At 39.6% G+C, this 13,587-nt stretch overlaps 1 protein-coding gene across 1 annotated transcript in view; it reads left to right on the plus strand.

Moving 5' to 3' along the window:
* ENPP3 (ectonucleotide pyrophosphatase/phosphodiesterase 3) overlaps positions 1 to 12,231 on the plus strand; it is a 90,809-nt gene extending 78,578 nt beyond the window's left edge. Inside the window, exon 25 of the mRNA XM_055264267.2 lies at positions 11,952 to 12,231. Within this exon, the coding sequence (XP_055120242.2) occupies positions 11,952 to 12,122 (171 nt within the window). The 3' untranslated portion in view covers positions 12,123 to 12,231. The remainder of the gene's footprint in view (positions 1 to 11,951) is intronic.
* The last annotated feature ends 1,356 nt before the right edge of the window (positions 12,232 to 13,587 follow it).

Consider the following 13,587-nt stretch of genomic DNA (forward strand, 5'->3'; position numbering starts at 1 on the left):
GTCCAAAGAAGGTGGCCAAGTTTAGAGGCTGACTAGTGAGCCACTCACTGTTCTTAAAATGAGGAAGAAGAGTTTCTAAACAGGAAACTATCAGGAGATGTTGTTGAACTGAATCCCTTCCTACTTTTCCTGTCAGCATTTTACTTGGTTGAGACAGGGTAAGCCATTATTCTTTCCTTTTCCAATGACAGAATCAATGACTGATACGGTGTGGTACTCTTTACCATGAAATCTGGATTAAACAGTTCGTTATTACAGAGGTTCTAGGTAGATATGATGGAGTAATTACAATGAGTACACAAAGAAAAAAATATTTGCTATCCCTGGTCTGGGCCCTTTTGACCTTCTATCAGGACTCTTGAAAATGAATCTTAAGTAGATTTGTGATCTCCTCTCCTCTTCTGATCTGTCAGTGTGCACTACTGCCAACTTACTCATCTTAAAATTGAGTTTATATTTTGTCATAGCCTCTCACCCCAAAACTTTTGATTATCCTGAACAACAACAACAACAGCAACAAATACAAAGAAACAAACAAAAACAACTTCCAGCCTGTACTTAAGTCTCTTCACAATTTACCCTCAGTTGACCTCACAGGCTTCTGTTCCAGGCCAATTGGAGTCCTTGAAATTACTTGAACACATCTTGAGTTTGCTTACCTCATCACTGTTGCCTATGTTCTTCTCTCCTCTAGAATTCCCTTCTTTTCCATCTGCTAAAAAGTCCACCTGGGCGTCAAGGTAAAGTGCAAATAATATGAAGCTTTCCTTGATTATTCAAAGTAGAAGTGATCTCTCCAAAGTTAATAGAGCATCATCTCTATTGAATAGGACATCATCAGTAATAAATTGGACATATCCAAGATTTTGAGGAATTTGCAGTATTGTAATAAGAATGTGACATCTATATAGATAATTATAAGACAAAATGCAATGAGTATAAAGCAAACTTAGGCCAAGCTATGATTATAAAAGAGATTGCAAAGTTATTAAGAGTAGCTGTCAATTAGATATGGGGAAGCGAAAGGCAAGATGAGAAAAAGGCAGATATGACTAAAAATCCAGGGCATGACTGACCAGGAAATGTATACGATAGATAATCTTTTGTTTTGAGAAGGATGGATTTGCTCTTGGTGGTCTTCAGTTTGACAGACTAGTTGAATATTTAGGAGGATATATGAGAAATAGTATAAAATAGAACTTAAATGCATGGATTTTGGAGTTGGACATCCTGGGTTCAATGAAAGACTTGGTTTATTTGGGCAAATATGTTAGTTTCCTCATCTATTATATCTAATAAGTATAAAATATTCACCTCCTTTTATGAAGTTTGTAAAGATTGAACAAAATAATCTATATAAAACCCTAAGACTTCCCAATATAAAAAAATGGTGGCTACTATAAAGGAATCATATCATGATGAAGTTACATTCTAAGGTCAACAGAGGCCAGGCGCAGTGGCTCACCTGTAATCACAGCACTTTGGGAGGCTGAGGCAGGCACATCATCTGAGGTCAGGAGGTCAAGACCAGCCTGGCCAACATGGTTAGACCCCGTCTCTACTAAAAATACAAAAATTAGCCAGTTGTGATGGTGCATGCCTGTCATCCCAGCTACTCGGGAGGCTGAGGCAGGATAATTTCTTGAAACTGGGAAGTAGAGGTTGCAGTGAGTGGAGATTGTGCCACTGCACTCCAGCCTGGGCAACAGAACAAGACTCTGTCTCAAAATGAAATGAAATGAAATAAAAATGTCAATAGAGAGTGAAACTGAATCTCCTATACACAAATCATCCAGAAAGTGTAGTACATTCACAAACTGTTTCTTAGTAAGTCTAAACCAGCCAATATTTCCAATAGCATTTGGATAGGTAATTGTGCTTTGATGCACCTGATAAAATAGATGGCATGCTTTCAGCATTGCATTGTATGAAAACTCTGTACTTTAAATATTTGAATTACACTATGTACAGAAGTACTCCTACTATTAAGAGGTTCGAGGGAACTGAGATCAAGCTATAGGAATGATAGATTCACAATTTTTTGTTTGTTTTTTTTTTTTTTTGAGACAGAGTCTCGCTCTGTCGCCCAGGCTGGAGTGCAGTGGTGCAATCTCGGCTCACTGCAAGCTCTGCCTCCCGGGTTCACGCCATTCTCCTGCCTCAGCCTCTCCTAGTAGCTGGGACTACAGGCGCCCGCCACCACGCCCAGCTAATTTTTTTGTATTTTTAGTAGAGACGGGGTTTCACCGTGGTCTCGATCTCCTGACCTCGTGATCCGCCCGCCTCGGCCTCCCAAAGTGCTGGGATTACAAGCGTGAGCCACCGCGCCCGGCCGATGGATTCACAATTTTTTTTTTTTTTTTTTTTTTTTTTTTTTTGTTTGCACTAAATTATTCTTTCTTTAGTAAAATGCTACTTTACTACCAAAGCTAAGGAGAAAACCTAGCTAGTTTTTATGCAACATTTAAATATTTATGTAGAAGTTAAAGCAAGGTTAAATTTTACAAAAGATAGTTTGATGCAAGTAGATACTATTCTCACTAATATTTAGATATTATCGATTCCTGGTTCTCTTTCTAGGCTATGTAGAGTAATCTTTTAATCTACCCTGAACATTTTCTTTCTTTCTTTCTTTTTTTTTTGAGACAGAGTCTCACTCTGTCACCCAGGCTGGAGTGCAGTGGCGCGATCCTGCTCACTGCAAGCTCCACCTCCCGGGTTCACGCCATTCTTCTGCCTCAGCCTCCCGAGTAGGTGGGACTACAGGCACCCGCCACCATGCCCGGCTAACATTTTCTTTTTTTTTTTTTTTTTATTATACTTTAGGGTTTTAGGGTACATGTGCACAATGTGCAGGTTTGTTACATATGTATCCATGTGCCATGTTGATTTCCTGCACCCATTAACTCGTCATTTAGCATTAGGTGTATCTCCTAATGCTGTCCCTCCCCCCTCCCCCCACCCCACAACAGTCCCCGGAGCGTGATGTTCCCCTTCCTGTGTCCATGAGTTCTCATTGTTCAATTCCCACCTATGAGTGAGAACATGCGATGTTTGGTTTTTTGTCCTTGCGATAGTTTACTGAGAATGATGTTTTCCAGTTTCATCCATGTCCCTACAAAGGACACGAACTCATCATTTTTTATGGCTGCATAGTATTCCATGGTGTATATGTGCCACATTTTCTTAATCCAGTCTATCGTTGTTGGACATTTGGGTTGGTTCCAACTCTTTGCTATTGTGAATAGTGCCGCAATAAACATACGTGTGCATGTGTCTTTATAGCAGCATGATTTATAGTCCTTTGGGTATATACCCAGTAATGGGATGGCTGGGTCAAATGGTATTTCTAGTTCTAGATCCCTGAGGAATCGCCACACTGACTTCCACAATGGTTGAACTAGTTTACAGTCCCACCAACAGTGTAAAAGTGTTCCTATTTCTCCACATCCTCTCCAGCACCTGTTGTTTCCTGATTTTTTAATGATGGCCATTCTAACTGGTGTGAGATGGTATCTCACTGTGGTTTTGATTTGCATTTCTCTGATGGCCAGTGATGAGGAGCATTTCTTCATGTGTTTTTTGGCTGCATAAATGTCTTCTTTTGAGAAGTGTCTGTTCATGTCCTCTGCCCACTTTTTGATGGGGTTGTTTGTTTTTTTCTTGTAAATTTGTTTGAGTTCATTGTAGATTCTGGATATTAGCCCTTTGTCAGATGAGTAGGTTGCCAAAATTTTCTCCCATTGTGTAGGTTGCCTGTTCACTCTGGTGATAGTTTCTTTTGCTGTGCAGAAGCTCTTTAGTTTAATGAGATCCCATTTGTCGATTTTGGCTTTTGTTGCCATTGCTTTTGGTGTTTTAGACATGAAGTCCTTGCCCACGCCTATGTCCTGAATGGTATTGCCTAGGTTTTCTTGTAGGATTTTAATGGTTTTAGGTCTAACATATAAGTCTTTAATCCATCTTGAATTAATTTTTGTATAAGGTGTAAGGAAGGGATCCAGTTGCAGCTTTCTACATATGGCTAGCCAGTTTTCCCAGCACCATTTATTAAATAGGGAATCCTTTCCCCATTTCTTGTTTTTGTCAGGTTTGTCAAAGATCAGATAGTTGTAGCTATGCGGCATCATTTCTGAGGGCTCTGTTCTGTTCCATTGATCTATGTCTCTGTTGTGGTACCAGTACCATGCTGTTTTGGTTACTGTAGCCTTGTAGTAGAGTTTAAAGTCAGGTAGCGTGATGCCTCCAGCTTTGTTCTTTTGGCTTAGGATTGACTTGGCGATGCGGGCTCTTTTTTGGTTCCATATGAACTTTAAAGTAGTTTTTTCCAATTCTGTGAAGAAAGTCATTGGTAGCTTGATGGGGATGGCATTGAATCTATAAATTACCTTGGGCAGTATGGCCATTTTCACGATATTGATTCTTCCAACCCATGAGCATGGAATGTTCTTCCATTTGTTTGTATCCTCTTTTATTTCATTGAGCAGTGGTTTGTAGTTCTCCTTGAAGAGGTCCTTCACATCCCTTGTAAGTTGGATTCCTAGGTATTTTATTCTCTTTGAAGCAATTGTGAATGGGAGTTCACTCATGATTTGGCTCTCTGTTTGTCTGTTATTGGTGTACAAGAATGCTTGTGATTTTTGTACATTAATTTTGTATCCTGAGACTTTGCTGAAGTTGCTAATCAGCTTAAGGAGATTTTGGGCTGAGACAATGGGGTTTTCTAGATATACAATCATGTCATCTGCAAACAGGGACAATTTGACTTCCTCTTTTCCTAATTGAATACCCTTTATTTCCTTCTCCTGCCTGATTGCTCTGGCCAGAACTTCCAGCACTATGTTGAATAGGAGCGGTGAGAGAGGGCATCCCTGTCTTGTGCCAGTTTTCAGAGGGAATGCTTCCAGTTTTTGCCCATTCAGTATGATATTGGCTGTGGGTTTGTTGTAGATAGCTCTTATTATTCTGAGATACGTCCCATCAATACCTAATTTATTGAGAGTTTTTAGCATGAAGGGTTGTTGAATTTTGTCAAAGGCCTTTTCTGCATCTATTGAGATAATCATGTGGTTTTTGTCTTTGGTTCTGTTTATATGCTGGATTACATTTATTGATTTGCGTATGTTGAACCAGCCTTGCATCCCAGGGATGAAGCCCACTTGATCATGGTGGATAAGCTTTTTGATGTGCTGCTGGATTCGGTTTGCCAGTATTTTATTGAGGATTTTTGCATCAATGTTCATCAAGGATATTGGTCTGAAATTCTCTTTTTTGGTTATGTCTCTGCCAGGTTTTGGTATCAGGACGATGCTGACTTCGTAAAATGTGTTAGGGAGGATTCCCTCTTTTTCTATCGATTGGAATAGTTTCAGAAGGAATGGTACCAGTTCCTCCTTGTACCTCTGGTAGAATTCAGCTGTGAATCCATCAGGTCCTGGACTCTTTTTGGTTGGTAAGCTATTGATTATTGCCACAATTTCAGAACCTGTTATTGGTCTATTCAGAGATTCAACTTCTTCCTGGTTTAGTCTTGGGAGGGTGTATTTGTCGAGGAATTTATCCATTTCTTCTAGATTTTCTAGTTTATTTGCATAGAGGTGTTTGTAGTATTCTCTGATGGTAGATTGTATTTCTGTGGGATCGGTGGTGATATCCCCTTTTTCGTTTTTTATTGCATCTATTTGATTCTTCTCTCTTTTCTTCTTTATTAGTCTTGCTAGCGGTCCATCAATTTTGTTGATCTTTTCAAAAAACCAGCTCCTGGATTCATTAATTTTTTGAAGGGTTTTTTGTGTCTCTATTTCCTTCAGTTCTGCTCTGATTTTAGTTATTTCTAGGCTTCTGCTAGCTTTTGAATGTGTTTGCTCTTGCTTTTCTAGTTCTTTTAATTGTGATGTTAGGGTGTCAATTTTGGATCTTTCCTGCTTTCTCTTGTGGGCATTTAGTGCTATAAATTTCCCTCTACACACTGCTTTGAACGTGTCCCAGAGATTCTGGTATGTTGTGTCTTTGTTCTCGTTGGTTTCAAAGAACATCTTTATTTCTGCCTTCATTTCATTATGTACCCAATAGTCATTCAGGAGCAGGTTGTTCAGTTTCCATGTAGTTGAGCGGTTTTGAGTGAGTTTCTTAATCCTGAGTTCTAGTTTGATTGCACTGTGGTCTGAGAGACAGTTTGTTATAATCTCTGTTCTTTTACATTTGCTGAGAAGAGCTTTACTTCCAACTATGTGGTCAATTTTGGAATAGGTGTGGTGTGGTGCTGAAAAAAATGTATATTCTGTTGATTTGGGGTGGAGAGTTCTGTAGATGTCTATTAGGTCCACTTTATGTAGAGCTGAGTTCAATTCCTGGATATCCTTGTTAACTTTCTGTCTCGTTGATCTGTCTAATGCTGACAGTGGGGTGTTAAAATCTCCCATTATTATTGTGTGGGAGTTTAAGTCCATTTGTAGGTCACTGAGGACTTGCTTTATGAATCTGGGTGCTCCTGTGTTGGGTGCATATATATTTAGGATAGTTAGCTCTTCTTGCTGAATTGATCCCTTTACCATTATGTAATGGCCTTCTTTGTCTCTTTTGATCTTTGTTGGTTTAAAGTCTATTTTATCAGAGACTAGGATTGCAACCCCTGCCTTTTTTTGTTTTCCAGTTGCTTGATAGATCTTCCTCCATCCCTTTATTTTGAGTCTATGTGTGTCTCTGCACGTGAGATGGGTTTCCTGAATACAGCACACTGATGGGTCCTGACTCCTTATCCAGTTTGCCAGTCTGTGTCTTTTGATTGGAGCATTTAGCCCATTTACATTTAACGTGAATATTGTTATGTGTGAATCTGATCCTGTCATTATGATGTTAGTTGGTTATTTTGCTCGTTAGTTGCTATAGTTTCTTCCTAGCCTCGATGGTCTTTACAATTTGGCATGTTTTTGCAGTGGCTGGTACCGGTTGTTCCTTTCCATGTTTAGTGCTTCCTTCAGGAGCTCTTTTAGGGCAGGCCTGGTGGTGACAAAATCACTCAGCGTTTGCTTGTCTGTAAAGTATTTTATTTCTCCTTCACTTATGAAGCTTAGTTTGGCGGGATAGGAAATTCTGGGTTGAAAATTCTTTTCTTTAAGAATGTTGAATATCGGCCCCCACTCTCTTCTGGCTTGTAGAGTTTCTGCTGAGAGATCAGCTGTTAGTCTGATGGGCTTCCCATTGTGGGTAACCCGACCTTTCTCTCTGGCTGCCCTTAACATTTTTTCCTTCATTTCAACTTTGGTGAATCTGACAATTATGTGTCTTGGAGTTGCCCTTCTCGAGGAGTATCTTTGTGGCGTTCTCTGTATTTCCTGAATCTGAATGCTGGCCTGCCTTGCTAGATTGGGGAAGTTCTCCTGGATAATATCTTGCAGAGTGTTTTCCAACTTGGTTCCATTCTCCCCATCATTTTCAGGTACACCAATCAGACGTAGGTTTGGTCTTTTCACATAGTCCCAAATTTCTTGGAGGCTTTGTTCATTTCTTTTTATTCTTTTTTCTCTAAACTTCCCTTCTCTCTTCATTTCATTCATTTCATCTTCTATCAGCGATACCCTTTCTTCCAGTTGATCGCATCTGCTACTGAGGCTTCTGCATTCTTCGCGTAGTTCTCGAAACTTGGCTTTCAGCTCCATCATCTCCTTTAAGCCCTTCTCTCCATTGGTTATTCTAGTTATCCATTCTTCTAATTTTTTTTCAAAGTTTTTAACTTCTTTGCTATTGTTTTGAATTTCCTCTCATAGCTCAGAGTAGTTTGATCGTCTGAAGCCTTCTTCTCTCAACTCATCAAAGTCATCCTCTATCCAGCTTTGTTCCGTTGCTGGTGAGGAACTGCGTTCCTTTGGAGGAGGAGAGGTGTTCTGTTTTTTAGAGTTTCCAGTTTTTTTGGTCTGTTTTTTCCCCATCTTTGTGGTTTTGTCTACTTTTTGTCTTCGATGATGGTGATGTACAGATGGGTTTTTGGTGTGGATGTCCTTTCTGTTTGTTAATTTTCCTTCTACCAGACAAGACCCTCAGCTGCAGGTCTGTTGGAGTTTACTAGAGGTCCACTCCAGACCCTGTTTGGCTGGGTGTCAGCAGCGGTGGCTGCAGAACAGCAGATTTTCGTGAGACCACAAATTCAGCTGTCTGATAGTTCCTCTGAAAGTTTTGTCTCAGAGGAGTACCCGGTTGAATGAGGTGTCAGTCTGTCCCTACTGGGGGGGTGCCTCCCAGTTAGGCTGCTCAGGGGTGAGGGACCCACTTTAGGAGGCAGTCTGTCCGTTCTCAGATCTCCAGCTGCGTGCTGGGAGAACCACTACTCTCTTCAAAGCTGTCAGTCAGACAGGGACATTTAAGGCTGTGGAGGTCCTCGCTGAGTTTTTGGTTGTCTGTGCCCTGCCCCCAGAGGTGGAGCCTACAGAGGCAGGCAGGCCTCCTTGAGCTGTGGTGGGCTCCACCCAGTTCGAGCTTCCTGGCTGCTTTGTTTACCTAAGCAAGCCTGGGCAATGGCGGGCGTCCCTCCCCCAGCCTCGTTGCCGCCTTGCAGCGTGACCTCAGACTGCTGTGCTAGCAATCAGCAAGACTCTGTGGGCATAGGACCCTCCGAGCCAGGTGCGGGACACAATCTCCTAGTGTGCCGTTTTCCAGGCCCGTTGGAAAAGCGCAGTATTAGGACGGGACTGACCCGATATTCCAGGTGCCGTCTGTTTCCCCTTTCTTTGACTAGGAAAGGGAACTCCCTGACCCCTTGCGCTTCCCGAGTGAGGCAATGCCTCGCCCTGCTTCGGCTCGCGCACAGTGCGCTTCACCGACTGTCCTGCACCCACTGTTAGGCACTCCCTAGTGAGATGAAACCGGTACCTCAAGCAGAAATGCAGAAATCACCCGTCTTCTGTGTCGCTGGGGCTGGGAGCTGGAGACCGGAGCTGTTCCTATTCGGCCATCTTCTGGATTCACAATTTTATCCCACATTTGGTGTAAGGAATTAGATCATATTTCCTTATTTATTTTGTCCTTTCCTTGTTCCTTTCATCTTTTCTTCCCTCCTTTTTCGTTTTCCCTCCTCCTGTCGTCTTTGTACTGTAAAATTCTGTCAGATAAATGAGAATGTAGCCATGAGCCCAAGTGACTCATTGTAAGTTACTCAGCAGATATGGAAAATATAGGTATGGAACTTGGAAGAGATATCAGAACTGCAGATCTAGATTTGGGATTAAATCATGGGTGTGAAATACAATTGCCAAAGGGGAGAAAGTGGAAAGAAAAGATCCCAAATCAAATTGAGGAAAATATCTAGTCATCTGAGGAAACAAAGTATTATCAACAGTAGAGCTATGGATAACAAAGGAGGAACTTCAGAAGCCTGGGGTAGTTGACTAATTGAAAAGTCTGAGAACAACCCATTCGGTGAGGTCATCATTGATAAAGTAGTTGCATTAGCATGATAGCAACAATCACCGGACTGTAAGTGGCTGAGGAGAGAGGATGAGAACGTGGATAGGGCAGAAAAATGCAGAAATCAATATTTTTTTTTTTTTTTTTTTTTTTTTTTTTTTTTTTTTTTTTGACGGAGTCTCGCTCTGTCGCCCAGGATGGAGTGCAGTGGTGCAATCTCGGCTCACTGCAAGCTCCGCCTCCCGGGTTCACGCCATTCTCCTGCCTCAGCCTCTCCGAGTAGCTGGGACTACAGGCGCCCGCCACCACGCCCGGCTAATTTTTTGTATTTTTGGTAGAGACGGGGTTTCACCGTGGTCTCGATCTCCTGACCTCGTGATCCGCCCGCCTCGGCCTCCCAAAGTGCTGGGATTACAAGCGTGAGCCACCGCGCCCGGCCAGAAATCAATATTGTCTCAAAAAATGAGTTGTATTTTGGGGATATACAATACTCTTAATTCTGTAACAGGTCATTTATACACACACACACACACACACACACACACACACACGCACACCCCACACACACATATATAAATATCAAAGGATATTTAAATATAGCTCATAAAACTGTATAGCCTATTCTGTTGGCATGGACTGGTGCAGCGAGAGCAGTTGTCTACAGCTAGCTTCTATTCAGATTAGTTGGTGCCAGCGACTTACTCAGGTTAAATAGCTTAAGTATTGTCTCTGCGTAAATATAGTTTTGTGTTATGCTTTGTGGTCATTTCCCTGCAAATTTAAAAGAGGGAAACCTGTCAGGTGCTGGGTAAACATTTAGTTGGATGGATGCCAAGTAAGTCAGGAGAGAGTAGAGTCATATAAACCAAATGGGAGAAAACGTTATGGAAAAAAAGTGATCAAAGATATTAGGTGCTACTGAAATGTGCAATAGTAAAGGCAGAATAGAAAGACTTTGAATTAGATTCCCATTGAAAGAAAGAACTCAAACTAACATAGTGCATTTTTTTTTTTTTTTTTTAATATTAGCTCTCATTGTGAATCTGACACAAGTGCTTTAGAGGTTAGGAACAAAAAGTATTTCCTCTTACACTTCCTCTGGCTCAGATAGTGGCTATCTGTATTAAGCCTGCATACTTAAGTAAACCACTGCGTTGAAGTCAAATGAGAATCATGAAAACACAGTAATCTGATTAAACAAACTTTGAAACTTTCTTATTATGTGAAAAGTTAACTGAACTTTAGCAATATCATATGAATACCAGAAAATTATTCTTTATAATAAAGAATAAAAAATGTCATAAAAACCCATGTTTCTAAATTATTGAACTTTCATATTGTAAAAAAAATCCAAAATAAAATGGTCAACAAATAACTGAAAAGATGCACAAATATAACAATAGTCAGCATAATAAAATATAAACAGGCATAAAACACTATTTTACACCCATGGTTTGGCAAACGTGGGGAAACGGGGATTATCTTCCACTGCCTATAGAACTGTAAATTGGTATGAAGACTTTGAGGACTGCTAGGTTTAATATCTGATAAAGTTAAAATTGAATGTACTCGGCTGGGTGCGGTGGCTCATGCCTATAATCCCAGCACTTTGGGGGAGGCCAAGGCGGGTGGATCACCTGAGATCAGGAGTTTAAGACCAGCCTGGCCAACATGGCGAAACCCCATCTCTACTAAAAATATTTAAAAATTAGTGGGGTGTGGTGGCAGGTGCCTGTAATCCCAGCTACTTGGGAGGCTGAGGCTGGAGAATTGCTTGAACCCGGGACGTGGAGGTTGCAGTGAGCCAAGATCACGCCATTGCACTCCAGCCTGGGTGACAGAGTGACAATGTCAAAAAAAAAAAAAAAATTGAATGTACTGTATGGCCCAGCAACTTTATTAATATATCCTAGAAACTCATGCTCTTGAACACAGGAGGCATATACCAAGTTATTTATTATAGCATTATTTATAGTAGCAAAAATTTTATCAATATGTAATGAAAAATTTAATTGTTCTGCATTTAAATAAGGAAATATCACAAACCACAGCTAAGAACAAGTCACTTAACAAGACCTAGATATATCACTATAGATTACAAACATTAATATCGAACGAAAAAAAATTGTAGAATACCACTTATAATATTAACATAAGTTTAAAAACTCATCAGTACTACATATTGTATAGTGATGTACAGTAAAAGTTTGAAAAAACAGACTGGATTCACCCTGATATAAAGATGTTTAGTTCTGAACAGAGGAGCACTGGGGACTTAACTTCGTCTGCAATATTTAATTTCATTAAAAAATTTATATCTGAGGTAAACATAAAAATGGATAAATTTTGACTACAGTGTTCTATGTTAGTTATAGTATACTTTGTACTTTTGTTTTATTTTTATTTTTAAAAACTAAATTTAGCTGTATCAAATTAAGATTTAAAGAGGTAAAAATCATGGGCAAAAAGACAACTTCTAAGCAATAAAAATATTTCTGTTCATGAAAAATACTGCCTTGTGAAAAAAAAAGTGTTGTGCTTTTCTTTTTCAGGAAGGTAAATCGGAAGCTCTTTGGGTTGAAGAAAGATTTACAGCTCACATTGCCCGGGTCCGTGATGTGGAACTTCTCACTGGGCTTGACTTCTACCAGGATAAAGTGCAGCCTGTCTCTGAAATTTTGCAACTAAAGACATATTTACCAACATTTGAAACAATGATTTAACTTAATAATGTCTACTTAATGTATAATTTACCATATAAAGTAATTTTGGCAAAATATAAATGATTTTTTTCTGGAGAATTGTAAAATAAAATTTTCTATTTTTCCTTAAGTCCCCTAAAAGCCATAATTTTTATTCCCTTTTCTCTTTTTCATTTCTATGAATATATATTATTTTAAAGTTATATTATTCACACAGAGATGATGCTATATTACACCTTCCCTTTTTTGTTGGTTTTTTAAACTCTAATCTCATGACAGATTATACCTTCCTTATTACTTGTTTTATCTCACTCAGAATCTTTGACTGTATTTTTCTGCCCAGAATTATCTAAACAAAAGGGAGAACAAAAGAAGTATGTCTCACTTGGGAACTGAATCAACTCTAAATCAGTTTTGTCACAAAACTTTTTGTATTTGACTGGCAACGCTGATTAAAATTAAAAATGCACAGAACTTTTATGCCGTAATTTCACCTGTAAAAACTGTCCCAACAGATGTGCTTGGTACAAATGCATGAAAATGACATCTTTTATGATAGCAAAAACCAGAAAACAACCTAAAAGACTGGTTAAACAAATTATGGAATTTGTTTAAACAAATATTGTTCCATCTCTATAAAGACAGAAGTAGATCTATATATATCTTGAATGTATCACTATTATTAAGTGAGAAAGCAAGTGGTAGAACAATGTGTGTAGTCTACTGTCATTTTTCAGGGGTCGGCAAACTTTTCCATAAGGGACTAGATGGTAAATTTTTTAGGCCATACAGTCTCTCTTAAAACTACTTACTCTTCTGTGGCATCAAGAAAACAGCCATAGACAATATAAAAAAGGAGTAAGAGTGGTTGTTCTATTAGTCTGCTTTCACATGGCTATAAAGAAATACCTGAGACTGGGTAGTTTATAAAGAAAAGAGGTTTAATTGATTCACAGTTTCGCATGGCTGGAGAAGCCTCAGGAAACTTACAATCATGGCAGAAGGAGAAGGGGAAGCAAGCACTTTCTTCACAAGGCGACAGGACGGAGTGAGTGTAAGCAGAGGCAGGACGGAGTGAGTGTGAGCAGATAAAATGCCAGACACTTATAAAACAATCAGATCTCATGAGAACTCATTCACTATTATGAGAACAGCATGGGGAAAACTGCCCGCATGATCCAAACACTTCCCTCCCTCGGCATGTGGGGATTACAATTCGAGATGAGATTCGGGTGGGGACACAGATCCAAACCATATCACCTATGTTCCAATAAAACTTTATTTACGAAAACAAGTGGAGGGCTAGATTGGGTCCCTGGGCTGTAGTTTGTCAGCCCCTGCTTTATATAATAAAATCTGGGCTGGGGGAAGCAGAAATTAATAGAAAAAAGATAACATTTTTATTTTTTGCTCTTTGTACTGCCTAAAGTTTTTTTTTTAACTCCTATATGTATTTCTTTAATTTTCAAAATACAGTTATGACCCA

Source organism: Symphalangus syndactylus, chromosome 2, assembly GCF_028878055.3.
Source record: "Symphalangus syndactylus isolate Jambi chromosome 2, NHGRI_mSymSyn1-v2.1_pri, whole genome shotgun sequence".
NCBI lineage: Eukaryota > Metazoa > Chordata > Mammalia > Primates > Hylobatidae > Symphalangus > Symphalangus syndactylus.